Source organism: Sinohyriopsis cumingii, unplaced genomic scaffold, assembly GCF_028554795.1.
Source record: "Sinohyriopsis cumingii isolate HCF-2022 unplaced genomic scaffold, ASM2855479v2 utg001348l, whole genome shotgun sequence".
Classification (NCBI taxonomy): domain Eukaryota; kingdom Metazoa; phylum Mollusca; class Bivalvia; order Unionida; family Unionidae; genus Sinohyriopsis; species Sinohyriopsis cumingii.
Genome location: NW_028315988.1, coordinates 645,838 through 668,157, shown reverse-complemented (window position 1 = coordinate 668,157; position 22,320 = coordinate 645,838). Strand labels below are relative to the sequence as shown.

Here is a 22,320-nt window from a genome sequence, read left to right as displayed (position 1 = left end):
ACTACTGATGTTGTGTCCATAAAATGTACCTCTACCAAATCTTATATTTACTTGTCAGATTTATTTGCAGGTGATGATCTTAGAGACATTACATTCCTTGGGCCTTTGCATGTTTGTCTTCATGGTTCTTCCTAGTCTTGACCCCTTGGCCTGTGTAATGGTGTGCTTTCAAGTAGCTTGGTTGCCTGGACTCTTGGGAACAATAAGCCGCCCCACCCATCCGTCTCGTGCTTGGATTGTAAGGGGAATGCTGATAGTTGGTGTCCTTCTACAAATAGGAGCCCTAGGTTTGTGCTTGTTTTTATTTTGGAGCAAATCTTGTTTGTTTTCTTTTTTTGTAAGAGTAAAGTTTATTTATTTGGTGTAGAAAACTAATGATCTGGAAACATGTACCGTTTATTGTGTAATCAGCCAATATTAGTATTTGTAATGCAGCTTCAGTTGCAATCCCTACGTTGCTTTATGTTATTGTGAAATTCTCTATGTTATAGAAAAGAAAATATAAAAATCAACTGAAGTCATCCTTAGAAATGCTTTATCAATAGAACAATACGAAGTTATGGAAAATAAGAATGAATTCAAAATATTTTGATTATGTACACTATGTTGCAGTCATTGATTTCTAAACAATTTTTAATATGTTCTTCACAGTAACAAGCGTAGCTGCTAAAAGTTCCCCTAAACATTTTGGGCAGAACAGATTTCATATCATGATATTGTTGTCCCAAATAAAATAAATTTAAATTGTTTGTTCGATTTTTCCCCGATTTCGGAACGGTCACTATTGTTTTCAATTCCAGTGGTGTCAATTGTAGACACGTTTGTAGAAAATGCAATGTAATCTATGCTGATATTTTATTTATATTTAGTTAAAATATATAAGATGCACGATATATATAATGAACTTAATTAGTGTAGAAATGCCTTGAAATTAAAGGCTTAAATGTTTGGGAAATTTAAATAGAGTTAAAAAAGAGCTTGCATTTGTTTTTAAATAGCTGAACGATTGTGTAGAAGTCGCATTGGACGCGTGATACGTGTATTATCTTGTATTGCAGGGATCACGTACAGTTACCACGTGTTTGAAAACGAAATTGAGCATTTTCGAGCATCGATTCTAACATTGTCACCAATTCTTGTCTCAGTTTGCTGGTGGGATAATTATTTAAACCTAGAAGGAAAGGAAAATACAGTCTCGCACAAAATTGCACGCTTCATCGACGAAATACATAACAGGAGAAAAAAGTTCAACTTCGTGAGTAATCTGTGGAAAATGTGTGTCACTTTCATTTTCCCGCTGCTACTATTTGGCATTCCATGCCAAAATGGCGTCGACTGCATCAATGCAATGTTTGGAAATTTGCCTAGTGTATCTACTGCACAAGGTGTAATGGATTCTCCATTTGGAAGAACAATATTCATCACAGAGCCGTCGTTCGACCATTGTGGTAACTACCTACCAATAATAGTAGCTGTACTTAGCATTGTTTGCAGTGGCCTTTGTTACAACGCCGCTAAAATAGGTTGCAATATTCTCGCTCAGATAGCGTGTATGTCACTGCCATTGGCTCTATCTTCACCAGTAGCCATAGGGGTTTTGTTTGGATACATGGGTCGCAATGTTCACCAAAGTAATCAGACGTGCGATCTGCCGTTTCCTTACTGGACTGACGAGGAGCTTAAGATGTCCGAATACATTATGAATTCTAATTACTGGATGATCATCACAGCAGGTATGTGTTTGCCAATTATCTGAATGGTAGGGCTTTGTCAGAATATGTTTAAAAGGAAAACAACGTGTGCAACACATATGGCAAATTTAATTGTACTACTTAAAAATATATAAGCGTGAGCAACCGTATCAGAGTAATCTAGAATGTTCACTTCTAAAACTCTAAGTCTATAATAATTTTGAATACAATGCTACTTTTCTATAGATTTTCAAATGCAACTTTGCAACAAAAACAAGAGCTACCGGTGACTGGTTATCAAATATGTATGACCACAGGTAAAATGGGCCAAGATCTCGCACTAAAAACATATAGTCTTCATGTTTTGACAATTTAAGGATTACCTAAGGCGATCAGAAACGGAATGATAATAATAATAATAATAATAATAATAATAATAATAATAATATAAATAACAATGCTAATAATAACAACAGTAAAACTAATAACAATAATAATAGCTGAGAAGTTATGAATGCTACTACTCCTACTATTTATGACAAGAACAACAATATCAATGCTTTTGCTATTACTTATGTTACTAAAACTTCCACTACTACTACTACTACTACTACTTCTAATATTGATAATACTATTAATAATTTAATGTACGGCTCCATAAAGACCTTGGTAATCTGAACGAATCGTTTGCATATTTTCTTAGAACTAAGAAACGATGCAGATAATTAAGTAAATAATTGCAATGAATTATTTCACTGTTTTTTATCACAGGTATTTGTGGATACGTGTCATTCCTGATTATAAGTTACCATACATGGTTACCGGGGAATAAGCGCCTTCAGAAATCGGAACAGTAAGTGCTGATAATTGACTTCACGCTTCAAAGTTCTAAATAAAAACGCTGAACTATTTACAAATATTTCTCTCTGTAAAATTCATTCCGACCTTCCATAGCTGTTTATACGACAAGGAGAGAGAGAGAGAGAGAGAGAGAGAGAGAGAGAGGTGGGTGTAGAGGTAGCCAACAGTTTTAATAATTGTATCGTTGAAAATGTGTGCATACCTGCATCACATATTATAAACTATAAACTTTGCTTATGTGTGAAGCTTAAAAACACCATGAGACCCCACAATAATTCCTGAGACAGGTGCTGATTTCAGCAATGAATCTTCCTTTCTCAAGTGTGTAAAGGGACTAAAATTATATCAATAACAAAATGTCTTTGTTCGTTTTCAGTTGCAAATGGGATAAGCTCTCAGTGGTTTCATTTTACTTAAATCTTACTAGCATACATTATCAACATATACTGGCCAGACAAACATTTATATGCTCTATTTTACCTTCATCTATTTCTATACTGGATCCCATTCATTGATATCATTAGTATCGCGAGTTCTACAGACCTGAAAATCTCGCGAGAAATAGATAAATGCGGTCCTTCGGCTGCTTATAATAGTTTATATTCTAAAGTACGGGATCGTAGTGGAAAAAAGTTATATGACAAGGGTTAAGGAATTTCATGACAGAGGTTTAAGGAATGTTAATAATATAAGGGTTAACAAGTTTTATGACAGAGGGGTTAATGAATGTTATTCTCAACACTCTTTGTGCTCGAATCAGGAAACACTTAAAACTAGAAAATTTTTGAGTGTAACGTTAATGAAGTTATCCCGTTATAGTATATGACGCTGCATTGTGGGCTTGACTGTTTTATGCACACACCATTTACTAAATAGTCCGGTATATAGGGTCCTACGTTTTGTATTTTCAAACAGGTTGTTCGCTAGGTCTGCCTATTGTGGAGTTCTTCTTTGCCAATCCTTACCACTTAACAGAAAACGTATGGAACATGACAAAGTAACCGGAACGGTAAGATGTATGCCCTTGTCTATGAAAAACACCTCTGTCTTCCAAAGCTGAAATAGGTTTCCAAATGAGTTCTACATCACCCATACCTTCCTCGGAAGAGTTACCGAGCTCATAATATGACTCAGTATTTCCACAAAAGCATTGATATATTCTTTGATGAAGGAAACTCCGATTGTCTCGAGAAAATATGTTGAAAAGAGCTTCTGTTTATGGTTACTAAGGCAACAATTGTGTTTCAAATGTAGTAATCCAGTTCCAGGGCATTAATTGTGGAACAAATCTGATTATGCTTTCCAAATAACAGTTTTGAAACGATATACTAAAGGTGGGTCAGTAACTCAGCAAAAGTCTAAAATAGGTTGTTCATCTAGTTGCTACGGAAGACATGATTATTTGGGAGTTCTAAACTAATTTTGCTTTAACTTGTCGTAAGAAGTATTCTTAATAAATTTAAATCAAAAGTGACTCTACATGTTTCAAAGTTCAAAGGCCGAATTTTTGAACCTAAGTGGTGAGGAAGCCACAAAGTTGTAGCAAATGTCAAAATGAATTGTTTCTATTTGAAAGAAAAATCGCTCATCCGATCTAGAGAATAAATACTTCTTCTTTTATTAGGATAGTCCTTTCAAATCATGTTTGTTGTGGACTCAAAGTACTAACGACGTGGCTTCATTTGCAACTAAGTAGAAAACATATTTTTGACTCCTCAAGAAAAACTGAGCAGATTGGTTTCGAACTTTAGAAACGCTCAGTTGAAACGTAATTGTATCCCAATTCGCTCTCAAGATATGGTACAGATTCTCGAAGAACCCCGTGGAGCCTCCTGTCAACATCGAAATAGCTAAATTAATTTGACATAAATGTGGCGGCTCTTTTTTAGCAAGCAAAATTATTTAAGACAACTAAATGGGAACCATTCCTGCCAATTTAAATCTGGGCGTGAGGATTTGGGAAGAAGCAATTCTAGCGGTTAATTTGTGACGGGCTCAGATTCATATCCTTAGCTCAGTTGACTTCACGGCCAGGTGAATTAGAATTTGAGTTGCTCAATCAATATAATGAATTCTGCATTATGTATTAGCGGTCATACAGAAAAAAATACATATTTCCATAATTTCCCCATATTTGTGAATCTGTAAAAAAAAATGAATTAAATATTATGCATATCATACAGTTATTAGGAAACATGTAACATGATTAGTGGGATTAACTGCTATTCCTCCTTCAGGACCAAATTCATTTTGTTAAATGTAGAATTATGAGAACTTTGAACTAGTGCTGTCAAATTAGATGTATACTATACTGTTTATTAAACTTATCTATCAGCTCATAAGAAACGTAGCGAGAAAGTGAAACTGTGATCCCCATCTTGAGGCTCCATTCCCATAAAAAATAAAGCAAAGGGAACTACATTTTATAGCTCGCAGGAAACAAGCACAAACGCTTACGTCTATCTTTCTTGTAAAAGGGGAACTTATTGATAATCAAAATGACGATGGTGACGATGATTATGAAGATGATGATGAACCGTAACTACCAGTCAATATTATGAGTACTTTTACTGATATTACTGCTACTATTGCTACTGCTAGTTCCACTTCTATTTATACTTCTATTGAATCTGGGACTGCGAAACAAAACATAACATTTAGACATACTTATTCCAGTCTTCATTTTGCGATCCCTAGGTAGCATTTTGGTCATGCTGTTAGAGATTTGGGATGTCGTTTGTGAGCAATATTATGTGTATGATACGATCTGTCTGCAGGGTACCATTTTTTATTCATTTTGTAGCTAGCATAAAGCACAGATTAGACGACCCAATGAAAAAGCATTATTACATAGGCACAATAATCCACATTCTACAACCAAAGATTTTAAATACCGATGAAAATGTGATTTTTTTTTTATAAAGACGAAACTTGATATTAAAAATAAGCGTCTTCACAGTATTAGATACGTGTATGAGAAAGTTGTGTCTAATCGGTTCCCTGCAGTGGAAAACATAAAAGGAGATAAACGTTATAAGGAAAATAAGCTGAGTAAGAATAAATAGAAAGCGAAAGAGAAGATTTATCAGTACGAATTATCTAGTTGACATGAAATAAAAACAAAAGGAACGTTTTTCACATTTTGTTATCTAAACCTCAATCTATTACCAATGCAAGAGTTTTGCGGGCTGAAGGGATGGGGTTAGGGTGGGGAAACTTTATACTCACGCTTGTTCATTGAGTTTAAACAAAAGTTTTAAACAGTCGCTGTGTGTAAGTGCTTGTTTGTGTTTGTACTTATGTATATATCTTTGTTTACTAATGGAACCTACTTCATAAACTATTTATATATAATTTTTTTATACTAATGGAACCTACTTCATAAATAAATTCGTTCGTACATAAGGAGAACTCGTCATCTGTAGAAGGCCCATCAACCATCGATGCTAAAGGAAAAGCCTCCTCTGTGACACCCCTCATCTACATATGCGCCACGATGTGGCATGAAACCAAGTCTGAAATGAAGAAACTAATGCAGTCAATCCTAAGGTATGGTTAACTTTATTAAGTGCAAATTTATTTTTCTTTGTCTATTACGTTCCTTAATTAAGTAGACGAATTTTTCACCAACTATATCTCAGTTTAGAACAAATGTAAAATACAGGCTGAAACAAATTAGGTGATAGGATGCAGACCTATGACCCCATACCAGTTTATACTGTGCATTTCCGCTGTATGTTCTCCTCAATGGGTAATCTATTCTTTTAAAAACGAAGTAGACAACTTTATGTTATCGTTGCAAAGTATTTATTGGCATTTGAGTTTATACTGACATAATCTTCATTAGCGACGTTTTAATCTCAAAAGACATATTTGATTGAGTCCAGGCTATAGAGCGACCTTTTCACCAGCTCTGCAAAGTCCCAGATTCCCCAGTCGTTATTTATTTGTAGCAATGTTTGCAAATGTTTCGGCAAGTAAAAGGTAGAAAACGGAATGTTCTATTGTTTATATTATGTATATTAGCCCTAATTAAAGGAGTTATTACGTTTCTTATCTTGATATCGCGTTTCTTGTCTCGAAAGGTCAGCGAGGAGAAAGAAATATTTGCGTTTCCGTTCTTTCGTCCCCTGTCACATTTTCATTTCTGCACTAGAAATACTGTTTAGCTTGGGTTACAAATTTAACCTAGTTTATTTCCACACACACACACACACACACACATAACACCACCACCACCAGCTCTTTTTGGAACCTACAGACATTTAGCCTATTTAGGAAGTTGGTACATATTGATGCAAATTTTGAAAATATTTGTAAGCTTTCTGGGCCACAGACTTTTTCTAAATAAAACTGCATTAAAATTGAATTGAACACATGTAGGATATATGCTCCATGTACGGGTCATTGCATTGTACATGATTCTGCTATTACACGGCATCATGCAGATGGGTAAGATAGACGGTAGCCAAGTTAGAATTGTTGTTTGGTCCTGTGTTTAAAACAAGAGGACATTTCGTAGCAAAATCATCACACGATCATAGTAAAGCTCTTCTTTATCTAGAGGGATATTGGGTGAGAGTACTAAGGTCAACATATGACCGGAGCGGTGGCCCAGTAGTTAGAGCGTCCGTTTTGGAAGCCGGAGGTCATGGGTTAGTGGGCCATACCAAAGACTTACAAAAATGTTACTAACAGCTAGGCGCTCGGCATTAAGAGGTTAGTGTTAGGACTGGTCGGCTTGGTGTCAGGATAAAATAACTGGGTGGGAAATCATGCTACATGTCTGCGGCATGATGCCCCATTACTAGACATCAATATAAACTGCCACACTGCATAAATCATAGCGATATGACTGAAAAATTGTTAAAGCAACGTTAAAAATCCTAATCACACACACACACACACACACACACACACACACACACACATAGGTAAATTAATTACAGTACTCCCGGCAGGTGGGAATCTATTGCTGACTTTGACACGCATAATAGAACAGGTGGTGATGGCAACAATCATGAAGTTTTTCAGTCTTCTGGTGACAACGAAGATCATTTGTACTCTCTATAACGTTAGTCTTTTGTATAATCAAGTAGCTGCTATAATGTGATAATGCATAAAGCTATAACAGTTAGGGTTGAATCTCTGCAATATAAAGCGCGAAATGGAATTTTGCCTGTGCTGATAACTCTCTTTCAATTACAGTGATCAAATATATATGCTCACCGGTGTGAAGTTGACGTTTGGCTTTCGAGTATTGGCAGAATGGAGAATTTTGGAATGTTTGTTGCTGGTTTTACTCCATAATATATATTGCCTTCGCACACTAGTGTACCAAATTATTTCTATTTGCTTCACACTTACAATCACCAAATGACAAACTAAACGAAAAACGTATTTCCCTGATATCCGAACTATGCATATGGTTATTGTTACATGACTACATACGTTTAATGGGGCACTATATTATTGATTAATTGGGAATTTATTCTAAATTATAACCACCACCTCCATAGTTGATCGCTATACGAGTGCAAATATTGCTGGGTATATGATCAGAAGGTGTGTTGACATCATCACTTTGGATCCTTTTTTAATGTCATGTTCAAAGGACAGTACATTTAACAGCTTAGAGCCAAACTATCAGTGACTGATGTTAAACTGTCCTGACGTGCATGGGACTGTTGTATCGCTTCGAACGGTTACATTGAATGCACATCACTCCTTATATAGCTATTAAGCAAGGTAGTTCTTGTTATTTACTTATCCTAATGTATGTAAAATGATGTTGACAATCCAATCGACATTTTATAATTTACAATTTAAATCTGATAAAATACATATGCCAAAGTTATCACTGTTTAGGGTGAAGTGTTTTTGAGTAGTCTTGTGCGCTTTTTAATATTTTTGGCAACTCAAGGTGTATCTGTCAGACTATACATTTATGTGATGTACTCATGCACATGTATAAGAGGGGTGCAAGTTCTTGTCAGAACGAAAGTGAATGAGAACGATGGTTTGTATTATTAACTTGTTTGATGAGATTGTAAGATGAAATGTACATGCACCAACCTACTCTTTCCGACATCGATAGAGTCAAGAGGAAGAGAGTGAAAGGACAGAATACCCTAGGTCAGTCGTGCATATATTACAAAGTCAAAGTATATGGGTACATAATTAAAACAAAGACAAACGTTATGTTTGATGCTGACCACTTTGGTGACTTTGTATTGAACATAAATGATATTAGTGAAAAAAATATTTGCTATGTATTTACAGCATAACATAACTATGTGGACAAAGTCTATAGCGTAAACGTGCTAAGAAATTGAACAATGAGACATAGCATATAATACAGACATTTTTTGAGGCTGCAACCGCCATAAACAGAAATACAGCAAATAGAACTTGCTGTATTTCTGGCAGCCACAACAAGGAGGGTGGGGCAAAGAACAAAAATGTACAGTATCAAAAAAAAGATAAAAGTTGATCAAAATTAAACCGATGAATTCTGTATTGTCGGGGCAGTAGAGCACCCTCATACTCCCCGGTAGTTAGGATATATCCAGCATGTATGGAGGACTGGGAAGAAACTTTAAAACGGAGGCGCGTACTTCCTGAATGCGCTGTTGGTCTTCCGGAGCTGATAGAATACCATCGTACGCTCCTGGCTTTCGAAAAGGCAAGTAGACACAGATTAGTCCGGGTCGAGTGAATGATATCCCAGCAAAGCACGGTCGATCCCTACGGTTCTAAGTCTGTGAAACCCACGAGACCTGAAAGAAGAATTAGCACACGGCGGAATGGCGATCTTAGAAAAAGTGATTAAAGGGTTACACAGCTGAGACCTTTATGCCTAACCTTATGCATTTTTTAAATGCATTTGAATGGGCCATATTGATTATTTAAACTGATAGAGAGAACACGGTCAAATTGTCAGATGTGAACTCTTTATATAGCGTCCAAGCCCACTTACCGAGTATATGTTATGCCTTGACCAATATATTTAATTTAATGCAAGAGTGCAAATTTGCGAATGAAATGCATGATTTTTGTGTCATTAGAAGATGGTTTGTTTATGGTTTCAACTAAGGCTTGATTGTCAGTATGGAAATAGATACATTTATTGGATAAGTGTTCTCCCATGACCACAACTGCCAGAACGATGCGGTAGAATTCTAGAAGCGTTATATTTTGATATGCCCCTGTCTGATCCCAGATGCCATAGAAATAGTGTGTGATCCGGATGGCACTGTATCCGACTGAGGCAAAAGCATCTGTGTACAAGTCCAACGTGTCGGAGGTCAGCCAAATGTCAGGTAATAATAAGGATATACCGTTCAAACCGGTTAAAAAGTTTTGCCAGGCCCTTAAATCTTCCTTTACCTCTTTTGCTAATCTAATGTGGTTTTGCGATGCCAATTGTCAAGTTGATGAGTCGCCTAAGAAAAGTTTGTCCCGGCAAAACAACTGGGAAAGAAAAGTTAAGAGTAAATATGATGGATTGCAAATCCTTGAGGGTAATTTTATTTCAAGCAAGATATCAATGTACGAGTTTATTACATTTTTCTAGTCTGTCCGTGGGAAGGCGAACCTCCATTCTCACGGAATCCAATTCGTATCAGAGTTACGTCAGCCTTGTTGACGGGGGAAATGTTTTATCTGCAGCCATAGTAACGCCGATGTCGGCACATAGTCAGGAAGAGATCGAGCTTCTGCTGCATTGGACACGAGTTGCATCTAGTATCAAAACTCGTCCAAAATATGCGTCATGTATGTTATAGATAACTTTGTGTTCGCATTGAAGATAATTGCAAAAGGTGTCAAATATCTTGCAACTGGAACTACAACCCATTGGTAAGCATTTCCAAAACAATACATGCTCCACCACAAAACCCCAAAATAATGATATTGCATGGGACAAATATAAAAAATATGGAAGCATTTCATATGTCTGTTTTTGTCATAAAACACCCCCTACCCAGCTGTTTTATACATGTAGCGAGAATCCACTGTCCTACTGTGATTTGGACGTTCCTAATGTTTGGAACAATGCTAAGTTCAGAGCCAGTACTGTGCGTATCTAACTGAAATAAATCTGAAACCAGCATCCTGCAAGTTATTCATGAGGGTTTAAAAACTATGTATGAGTCCGCCCATTTGTTTGCCTTAACTTTATCAGGTATTAGAGTTGATGGTGTCAACGACGAGCTTACAAATTTTGATTGTGAATGCCCGCCCCCCCCCCCGCGCTAAAAACGATTTGGACTATGGCGCGGGAGACCATGGATGCTGATGGTTTGTTGTCTGTTGCTACGGAGGGTCCAAGTTGAAACCCAGTTTGTGGATCATTTTCCGTGGACGGCCTGCACATAGCTACCAGCTGATCATATTTGTCATGGATCTCCTGTGTCACTTGGTTAGTGAGCCTGTCTGAGACCTCTTGAGTTATAACATTAAGAAGAGTGGGGTCCATCCAAGCCCCTTCGCTGGATGATCCAGGTTGAGGGTTGGCGGCCGTTGACAATGGTGCCTTCGTTATGGGCCTATTCACCGCCTCTTGGATTTTGGACCTTGATTGTCTGGCTCTCTTCACTGCCATTTGCAATGCAGCCCTCTATGTAAGGGACATGTTGTAACGAATGCCAGAAAAAAAGTAATTTACATACATTTCAGTGTATTACTACGTAGCAATCGATGCAAATGAATAACCCTTATTGTAATGTTATGAACACCACTGTTCACTGTAGTGAGATGAGGCACAAACTTGGTAATAGTAAGAAAGAAAAAAATGAAATAAACAACAAAATTTGAACGTTATGAAAATTATGGGTCATTGTTTTAAGGTGCGGAATGCAACATCATCAGTATCAACAGAACAATTACAGGTCAGTGGGCCTAAACGAGCTTGGAAACACAATACCCATTAACATAGAGCGAAGTGGTGGAAGAAGAAGACAGCATGAATGACTAATCAAGTGTCAAGTAGTGAGGTGCGGGACCCAAGTGCGCCAAGCATGCAACTCGTAGCAAACGTAAAACGTAAGGAACCAACTGGTAAACAAACATGTCAGTGATACGGAATCAACTGGTAATCAAAATCCAGTGGTATGGAACCAATTGATACACACACAGGCCAGTGATACGGAATCAACTGGTAATCACAAAATCCAGTGGTACGGAACCAACTTTTAATCACACAGGCTTGTCATACGGAATCAACTGGTAGTCATATAATCCAGTGGTACGGAACCAACAGGTAAACAAACAGGCCAGTGATACGGAATCAACTGTGAAACAGAAGGCTAATATAAAATCAAGTGGTACGGAACCAATTAAAAGAAAAGGGTCCAACTAAATACTGCTAAGCCCGAGAAAACCACACAAGACCTCACAAAACCATGTAAAGTCAAATCAAGAAAGCGCACTTACATTGCCAATCCGATTGATGAACAAACCAACCAAACCGAAAGACCACTTGTCAACACAATTATGCAGAAAGAAATGACCGAAAATTGGGCGACAAAGTTCGAATTGCGAACAATCCTATAGTATTAACAAACTATGAAACCATCATGTTGGAAATGGTTGCTATTATTCCACAAACAAGCTCGACCATTGACATAAAATGCAGTCTTCCAATATGTTACAACGTTTCGTCCATAATCGATACAACATAACAAAGGTACATAAAAGACACAAAAACGCGTATCACAAGGTTCATACCGAATTAAGGATGAGGAATTCAAAGACTTTCCCAAACTTTCAAAGACCACACACATAGATTTCCAAGACCTAGGTTCGCTAACATTTTTGGTATACAAGTTATGTCTTATGAGAAAACAAAGAATGCAAAATAATATAATATTGTTTAACGCTGAAATGAAACTGAACTCGTCTTCAAAAGAAAGAAACCAGAAAAACTCGACTACATCTAAATCTAACAACATTGGACAATTTTATTTGTGATTATGGAAAGAAATTAAAATGTTTGGTTTTATTTCAATTTTCAAATACTTCTAAAGACCCCAGTTTAATCAGCTTGATTTTCCCAAACTTTCAAGGCCTTGAAAATGGTACCTCATTTTTCTCAAACTGTCAAAGACCTTCAAAGACAGTATGAACCCTGGTGTTAGGAAGGTGCACCTATGCTGCAATATCAGACCGATAAATAAACCAACCAAACCGAAAGACTAGGGTTATACATATACCCCCATTAATAGACCGCGAATTTGGAGATACAATAATTTGGATATTTGAACTTAAGTGCAACAATTTGGCACACTAATGCTACCATTTGAACTATTGAAGCTTGCAACAAACGTGGAGTCGTTTGCAATTACTCTTAGGCTATTATATTTGTGAAATGAATTTATGCACGAGACGATGGGAAGTATATCTACGTTTAACTTTATGGTTCTTTGGTTTAATGTTGCGTACGACAGAGAGATCGAGCCAGATAACTGTGTCGACTATTCTGCCCCCAACCCCATGCATATAAATTTTTGAATAGCGCCGAATATTAAAATCGGGACACAAAAGATCGTATATTTCTGATTTCAAATGATACTGCAATCTTTTACAGATGGAATGACCCAATATGAGTTTGACTTAATGTATAATAAAAGACACGTTATGAGAATTTGTGGAATGGAAACAAGTTAATGTAAGTAAATGCTTAACCTCCAGGACGATTCGACTCGGTCCAAATTCCAGGAAATGAGGAAGGTAACTAACAAAGTGAGCCGATAACAACGCATCCCATGAATGTCCTTACGCGAGAATAAATCGTTTTATGCGCGAGTCCAGCAAAGCTATAGCGCTTGGCAAAGTACAGATTTCGTAATTTTTACTTTTGTAACCTGAGCAAAATATGCGGTGGACACAAATTCATTGAATGCTCTTCTTCCACTGTGTGGGTGCAAACCTTGAGACCTGTTCATTTACAATAACTATGTCTAGCGTTATAACAGTACGTGTGTTTCGTTTCCACCAGTGAAACGATACTATTTCGTGTTGTTTATCTGACTAACACCCATATATTTGCATAATTTTAGCTCCCTTTTGATTGGCGATTTAACAAGCATTTAATAATGTTGTCAAAATGTGCGAAGAGAATTACAAATCTAAGAAGACAAAGCGCTAATATATCATTGATTTCGTATCATTAAATAGAGCATTGATGCTTTTATGTATTTAATGCACATGGTTTTATTTATGAGGATATTCTTTCTTTATAATTTGTATGTGTGCTTAATTTGCGTTTTTATGACTTTTGCGTGCATATGCTCTTTATACGTGTAAATTTTCTATTGGTAATTCACATCCTCAAAGGCTTGACAAAGATCAAGATCAAATAAACGGAAGGCACTTTAGAGACCTTCTTTTGAAACTGGACAGGAACTTTGACAACGATTTCTACAACTTTGAAGGTAAGAATTACACACAATCATCACAATTATGAATGATTTACACGCAATAATTAATTTACACACCGCGATGAAGGACCGAATATTTCCATATTTAACTAATTTACATTTATGTATAATAATGTACAATATATACTTTTATTTTGCCTCTCACAATTTCTCATATTAATGCACACTGTTTACTCCAAGGCGCTGATGCTTTTTTCATATTGTCGTAAACTCAAAATTATGAGTATGTATGTATGTATGTATGTATGCATGCATGCATGCATGTATGCATGTATGTATGCATGTGTATGTATGTATGTATATATGTATGTATGTGCAAATGTTCTGTTATTTTCATGATTTGGTTTCTTACGATTTTATTTAATATTTTCCTTCTAAAGAAGCCACGTCTTACAATATCACACTAACGATATGTGAATGAGTAGATGAAATGACTTTAAAAACTAAAATACACCAAACTGTCTTGACAAGAAAATCATACTATATCCCTGGTCTATTAATATTATTTTATTCCTAACATATAATTCTAAATGACGTTAGCTGCAAGAGTTGCCCTAATGATATCCGTTTTGGAAAATAAGTAGCAAGTTCCACTGATAAAAACACTGCTGTTGAATCAAATATTAATCTTGTATATACCAGTATAAATTGAACGCGACACTAACATTATAAATTAGAGATGAACCTAAGGTTAGCAATTTGTCTGACATTTCACTGCTAGGTTGTCAGCAGCCTATATAGAAAAAGATCGAGACTGTCATAACAATATTAGATTTAAAGATGAGGATTTGACAATGAGCATTATTAATATATGAAAGTACAGGATCTTAATATATCAAAAAAACCGTTTTAAGCAAAACCTCAATTACCCGATACCGCGAACCCCAAATCTATCGATTTTGTTTAGTTCTTGTATTCTGTCTTTTAAATGCGGGTTTACGTGATCACTCCAATGAAAATAACCAATGTAGCACCAATCTATAAAGATACGCAGTGCGCAAGATCAAACTAATTGAAAGCCAGTGTTATCGTTAAGATATCTATGAAAAGGATACCAGTAGTCTCAAAGTCATAATCTTTTTACTGGTATTGAGACTATTGCTAAGAACTAATATGATTTAGATCCAATAGCTTAAATCAACTTGTAAAATATATCCTATCCTATTTATACATTGACACAAAGGTCTGTCTGCTTCTAAGACAGGCATTTGATATTGTTTCACATCCTGGTATGTGCACTAGACTATTGAAATATGCTATCAGTGAATTGCGTTATATCTGTTTTACTAACACTGTAACAAAGTATAACGATTACATCGCATGATATATTTCTGTCATATACTAAATATAGAACTCAAGACCTCTACTGCAACAAATGACACTTTGCACATCATCTGCTCGAACATTAAAATATAATAGTTATACTTAAGATCTACACTTTCACAGTATATATATTGAAATACAAGCAACTACGCTGATATTTGTGGTATATCACCTGGTTTAGATAATGCAATTATCTACTTGTAAAATTTTTCTGGTTTAAGACAGCCAGACGAAGATTAAAGGACTGTTATTCGCCATATAATTTGTGTCATATACCGGTAAGAACATTTTTGGTATTCTATGGAGATTCGAATCCGGGAAAGTGGGTAAACGGCACCCTCACCTTGCTTGCACACACCAACCCTATGCCATCTGGACCATACATACAGTACCCAAAGCTACAACGCCATTGTTATAGGCGTTCGTGAGTAGCAGAAGTACGCACATGTCGACCTAGCAATTAAATCTGATAAGCACAAGCATTTCTGATTTCTAAAACAGAACTCAATGTATATAAAATTAAGTATAGATAATTACAAATATAAACTTAACAGAACATTTATTTATGTCCCCGGCTTCTACAAGAGAATAGTACTAAAAGACTGTTTACAAATTCGAATAATTGATATCATCAGATAGGTGAGATCATCTTACATTCGTACTATACGGAGACACGAATACGGGTCCGCAGATAAACGAAACCCATCGCCTTTCTGTATGCTCCAGACCCTATGCCATATCAAATATTTACATAACAATACCATGAATTACATACGAGAATCACATAATCAACACTACTATTGCCTTTACTTCATTAGTCTGGTTAAAGAATACATGTGTACAGTTATGTTGCCTGAAAGTCACTAGGACACATATATCTGTTCTTGTTTTTGCTTTATGATCTCATGTTTGCATATGTCGCATATTATTGGAGCTAATGCCATGACATAAAGCTTTATCCCTTTTCTGTTTTCCTGTTGCTGAGTGACAGGGTGCTTTCTTAAATGTTAATGAAGATGTTAAACATTCTGCAGCCTATTGAGACGTTTTCCTAGAAGACATTCACTGTATTTTTATAAAAAAGAAGTTTATATTTGGAATTATATTCTATCATTTAGTACACATATTCTTCGATGATGCATTCAAAACAGAAGTTATCAAAGGTACAAAAAGAATCAAGGTGAATGGATACGTGAAAGATCTGCTGGAAGTTGTCCAGGAAACGACTGGGTACGTTGTGTGATATCTAGTTTAAAGGAACATGTCGATGACAGGATTCTGTCGTTGCCAAACCTGATATGACAAACCATTCTCTACGCTTTCTGAAACCGCTGTGTTAGTTATTTTAGCGTTTGCGCCAGTATTTTGACTAAGACTAACTTTCTAGCCATTTTTCAGTGACAAATTGTATTGCATGTCAAACGAAAAAACTGTTGATTGTTTTAGAAACATCTGGTCAAGTTGTATTTAGTCTGTTTTCATTTAGACAGTTTCACCATTTTTCAAAAACGCTAGTGGCATAAATTGATGATTTTAGAAATTGTATTCACATATCACTAATCCTTGTTAATGTTTACCAGAGAAATGGTATTAAAAAGAAAGTTCAAATATAACTTAGAGAGAGCTTTAGTATGTAATTGTCGAAGAAATGCATGAATATGCACATAATTACACGTATAATTTTATGCATGCGTCCTTGTATATATTTATATACTTCATTACTATTAAAACATTAACAATTTGAGCTTCGGTTGTATATTTACAGCAAAGACGACTGTTTAAAAGAGAAAATTAAAACTCACTACGGTGGAAGACTGGAATGGCGTTTGCCACAAGGAAATAAAATGATCGCTCATCTGAAGAACAAAGAAAAGATACGAGTTAGAAAAAGATGGAGTCAGGTTTAAATATTTTCGAGCCTAAAGATACAATAATTTAGAAAATATTGAAACCTGTTTAATTACACAAACCATACGGTCATATTAAACGTCAATGAGAAAAAGCAATTTTAGGTCTTAAACAACTAGCATCCATTGTGATAATTGTGACCTGAGGTCAAGAAGGGAACAATATCATCATGTGATTGTGAGGACTTTAGCATTCGTGCATTAAAAACTAGCACCCTCAAGTTATATTATATTGTGACCAGTTTGTGCTGAATTTTATTTTCTTCAAATTATTGAGTTCAAGTGATTATTTGATCTGAAAATACAAAAGTGTTCTGATAAAATTCTTGTATAAAGACGTTCACTGGAATCTATACTGAATTGAAACCTGGAATTATATTTATGTGATTCAAGAAAAGACTGTTGACATATCAACACTCTAACTGCTTTTACTTTTGGGACTTCTTCAGGAAGTTTACTGAATTTTATTCAGGACTTTAAATTACTAGGACATGCGGCTGTAGTTCTTGGATTATTTTACGATTTAATTCGCCATATCAATAGTTCTTTTTTTCTTATTTTCACTTTTGTATTCTAGATAAATATGTTTGTTAAATTTTACAAAGCTTGTTGTCTTACACTCTTCCTGTTACTTTTTCTAAGAGTATATATATATATATATATATATATATATATATATATATATATATATATATATATATATATATATATGGTAAAACAACTTATATAAATATAGATTAAAACAACGTCACATAAGTTAAATTGAACATTGGTTCCTGTTGACATTGATTACTTTATATCACTGCAGCAGAAAAGTACTGCTTGGTAGATCGCAATTTGCAGAATGATTGCAACAATCAGCATATTTGTAGCATTCATGGACGCGAGAGAATGGTAAATATAGAGCGGCATCTTCCATTTTCATCATAGTACACAAATACATTTTAGAAAGCCTATGATTTGTACGAGTTGTTGCCATGTTTAAATCAAAATAAGATATACCCATTATTAATGAGATTTGTAAACTAATTATTGTTTAGGTGATGTACATGTACTATTTCCTCGGACACAAAATCTTGGGTGAAGCATACCGATCTGTTATTAGCATCGATGAACTGATGCAAAAGTTGGAAAATGATCAAAAACTCAGAGAGCAAGCAAGCAATACCTTTCTTCTTGCCTTGGATGGAGATGTGGATTTCAAGCCTGAAGCAGTAAAGTACTTGATGGACAGAATGAGGAAATATCCGAACGTCGGCGCTGCGTGCGGAAGAATACACCCAACTGGAAATGGTAACCATGATATGTATTGTTTAGTATGCTACATTCAACGTAAAGGAACGCTGTCATATTTCTTGTATATAAGGTTTTGTTTTTACAGCAAGGTTTTGAAACCTGTAAGCCAACCACATTTGCTTCTCGAATACATTTCACATGTCATATTCCTTTACAATAACCGGTATATTGTCAACACAGTGGCAACATTACCTGACAGTATTTTTCTAATCATCCAACCAATATTTTCTTAAGGAAGCATATTTTAAATAATATTGTGGAATGTAATATAACGCTCTGATTCATTTACTTTAGGAGATATCTACTATCTCTCGTTTTTTATATTAATTTTCCTTAAATGTTTTAGAAGTTAACACGAATGATTTCTTCGACCTCATTTGAAGTTGCAGATGCACGTATCCTATACGAAAGTAGCTCGTTTTCTTTGTGTATAAAAAGAAATAACTGACAAATAAAATGATGATGATTACATCGCACATGTATGATATAATATTTCGTTTTAGCTGTATATATTAGTTGTAACATATGCACGCAAGAACACAGATATCTTTGCTGCAAATAAAATACAGCCACATCGTTCAATGTAATGAAAATTTAGCGTCGGAACGCACGTATACCGTTTTAATGTAATGAAGGACTTTTAATTATTCTACGTAGTATCGTCTTTTTAAGCTAATATTAGAAATAAGATGTTTTGCGCATTTTCTCATGATAAATGTGCCTGCCATTGCTCTACACATTAAATCCTATACTAGCAGCATTGCATTAGATAAAAGGTGCGTATTCTGTCAATTACACTTAATGTACAGGTCCAGTAGTTTGGTATCAGAAGTTTGAGTATGCTGTAAGTCACTGGTTACAGAAAGTGGCAGAAGATACATTGGGTTGTGTGCTGTGCAGCCCTGGTTGCTTCAGCTTATTTCGTGGGTCAGCGCTGATGGACAACAATGTAATGAAAGTGTACACCACCCCACCAACCGAAGGAAGGCATCATGTACAATATGACCAAGGTCTGTATCCTTATTGAAAGTAACCGTGTACCATACATACGCATTTTCTACTACAGCGAGGTCATGCAATTATAATGTAATTGGTACCAAACACCTTCGGCATTTATACTTGTCTCATTCCAAAACATTTCCCCATTCTTTCATATGTTTTAAAGTTTGTATGTCGGTTTTGAAACTATTATTGCTGTAAAGGGGAATCATCTAAAATGATTTACAAGTTCCCTATTGAAATAATACAATATTTACTTTTAATGTTTAAGCTTGCAATTGCGAGAACTTTATATACTTAAATGTTCGTGCTCTGGATATGAGAGAACATGAGAAAAGCATAATGCCATATAATGCAAAAGGTCATTCATGAATGTAAATCACTAGATGTTGAATTGATGTAGTTTAACGATTTCGCTTTTGTCGCGTAATAGTAAGATGGAAACATCAGTGTCATTGGACAACCTTTACTCTTTGGTTGTCGTATGCTCGTTGTTTAGAGGAACGTAGCGTAATTCGCTAACAATTGCGTATTACATTTAAAGGGGCGGTGAAATTAAATGTAGCAGGTGGTATTAAATTTCAATCGATTGTAGATATATATGTATACATCACGCATAATGGCACTCCAATACAGTTTTAGGTAAGTGCTACTAAGATCATGCATAAAATGTAAAAGTACAGTCCTGCAAAAGAGATCTCGAAAGACACATCCAGTCATTTGCACATTAAAAGATAATTCTACAAGATAAAAGATATACACACGTTACACGTCTTTAAAATACACAGAAATACAAGCACAGTTAAGAAGGCTTTTACATATTGTTTCAAGGATTTGTAACATAAACTATTTTCCCCCAACACATATTATTCGTTTGGTTTTGGCCTGCACCCAGCTGGCAACGGAGTTCATATATAAAACAAAATAATTAATCACTGCAGAGCGAACCTCGATACAATCAGTAAGCTCTGGATATGTGTACCATATTTGTCAAGTTTCATTCTTGAAATGATATTACAATACGCTTGTTTGATAAAAAATAAGCAATGCACAGTCTCATCTCTAGAATTGTTCTATATGACGGGATGGATGTTTTGACACGTGTGTATAGAGTTATCGTGTCACATGTTTAATCAGGCGGATTAAAATCATATTAGAAGTGCTTTATGAAATCACATTCTTTGTGGGAAGGTTGGCTTAACAGCTTCATTAACTCTTTCATTACCCTTAATACTAATGTCATTACCTACTAAACAAAACATAATACTTTCTCCCAATGGTAAATCTGAGCAAATAATATATTCGGTAAGATTTGGGATTTTACAGGTAGTCCAATGTCATGTCTCTCAGGTATTTTGGTGTGAATAGGAATCCAAAAATGTGATTATATTTGTAATGGTTGCAATGCAAGTAAAACAAACTGAGTAGGATTGTCGGTAATTGATACAATAAAATGGAAATTGTTTTCACGGATCCGAGTGGATACGAAGGCAAGGAGTTTGTAATGCAACCTGCTTCCACAATCTTTCGAACTCTGTGTATTGTGGGTGGCATAGCAAATCTATGGGGCTCTGAGTTCACTGCATTTTCTCTGAAAACGTGTACATTGGTTGAATATATTTTGAATTAATATAAAATTACATTTGGAAGCTGTGAGGTTTATTAAAATAAATTGTAATCCCTGAATGTGAACAATGTGATGCTTGGCTACTAACTGGATTAGGTGATAGTTTAGAAATGTACAGAAGGGCCTATTTTAATCATCAAATTGGCTTAACATTTAAGTTACATGACGAGGACGTTTCAAATTCTTGCATGTACAGTCTAAATACCTGTTTGTGTCTAATATAAGAATGAGGGTATTAACCGCGGTCAGATTCGTGCATAATCAAGCCATCCTCAAGTTCAGATCATATAAATATTTTGTATAACATTATTAGGACCTAATTGCCAACTACCGCATTTTCTTTCAGCTTCAAACTGTTTTGATGATTTATGGATGTTTTCTGTGCGTCATTGGGCTAACGGCACTTCAGCATAACCATACATATATAATCTCAGTAAGTTAGCCTGGAAAAGTCACATGATACAATATAATAAACGCTCTTGAATTGGTACACAGAAGAAAATATAAAGTTACTAGCAGTAAAATACCAAAGATGGGGGAGGGACGGTATTATGTAAACTATGCTGTTAGAAAACTGATACATGTTCTCTGTAAATCACCGAAATATCCTTAAGGGTGAACGCAAACTATTAGACTGAGACCTCAACCATTCTTTACCTTTGGATGGTTTGGGTAGTGCAACTAATCATGCAGCATGAAATAGTTGCAGAAAAAGTTTGGTTACTGCAATGTAGGTTGCTGACACTAGAAAGCACAGTGCCATTAGCATGAGTTGTTCATGTAAAGAAGCATTATTGGCAGACACGTTCTGAGCTCTATTTTATATAGGATAAATTGGACGAACAGTGTAGAGGATCCGTTATCAATATTTAATTTGCAACTGATATTCTAATTGATAAGGTTCTTCTTTAAATAATTTTAAATGGAATTATTTAACTGGTAGTCGAATTTCTGTGACTTTCGTAATCACATATATATTCATTTCTTAATATTATTTTCTGATGAAAATATGTTGAAAGTTATTTTCTCACATTACCAAACTTGCTGCTGATGAGTCTAATGCAGAAAACATCGGCTAAACAGAACACTAGTAGGTCCAAACGGTTAATATTATAACGAATGTTACTGGCAGAATTGGGCAAAATTACATGTGCAACATGCTGAGCACGTTGTCG

General features: G+C 35.5%; 1 protein-coding gene across 1 annotated transcript in view; it reads left to right on the top strand.

Moving 5' to 3' along the window:
• The window catches only part of LOC149772602 (chitin synthase chs-2-like), a 47,664-nt gene that overhangs the window by 13,229 nt on the left and 12,115 nt on the right, over positions 1–22,320 (top strand). Inside the window, exons 5-14 of the mRNA XM_089947595.1 lie at positions 71–287; positions 1,059–1,733; positions 2,463–2,544; positions 3,468–3,561; positions 5,959–6,101; positions 13,890–13,987; positions 16,435–16,546; positions 17,082–17,217; positions 18,264–18,516; positions 19,329–19,529. Of these exons, the coding sequence (XP_089803721.1) occupies positions 71–287; positions 1,059–1,733; positions 2,463–2,544; positions 3,468–3,561; positions 5,959–6,101; positions 13,890–13,987; positions 16,435–16,546; positions 17,082–17,217; positions 18,264–18,516; positions 19,329–19,529 (2,011 nt within the window). The remainder of the gene's footprint in view (positions 1–70; positions 288–1,058; positions 1,734–2,462; positions 2,545–3,467; positions 3,562–5,958; positions 6,102–13,889; positions 13,988–16,434; positions 16,547–17,081; positions 17,218–18,263; positions 18,517–19,328; positions 19,530–22,320) is intronic.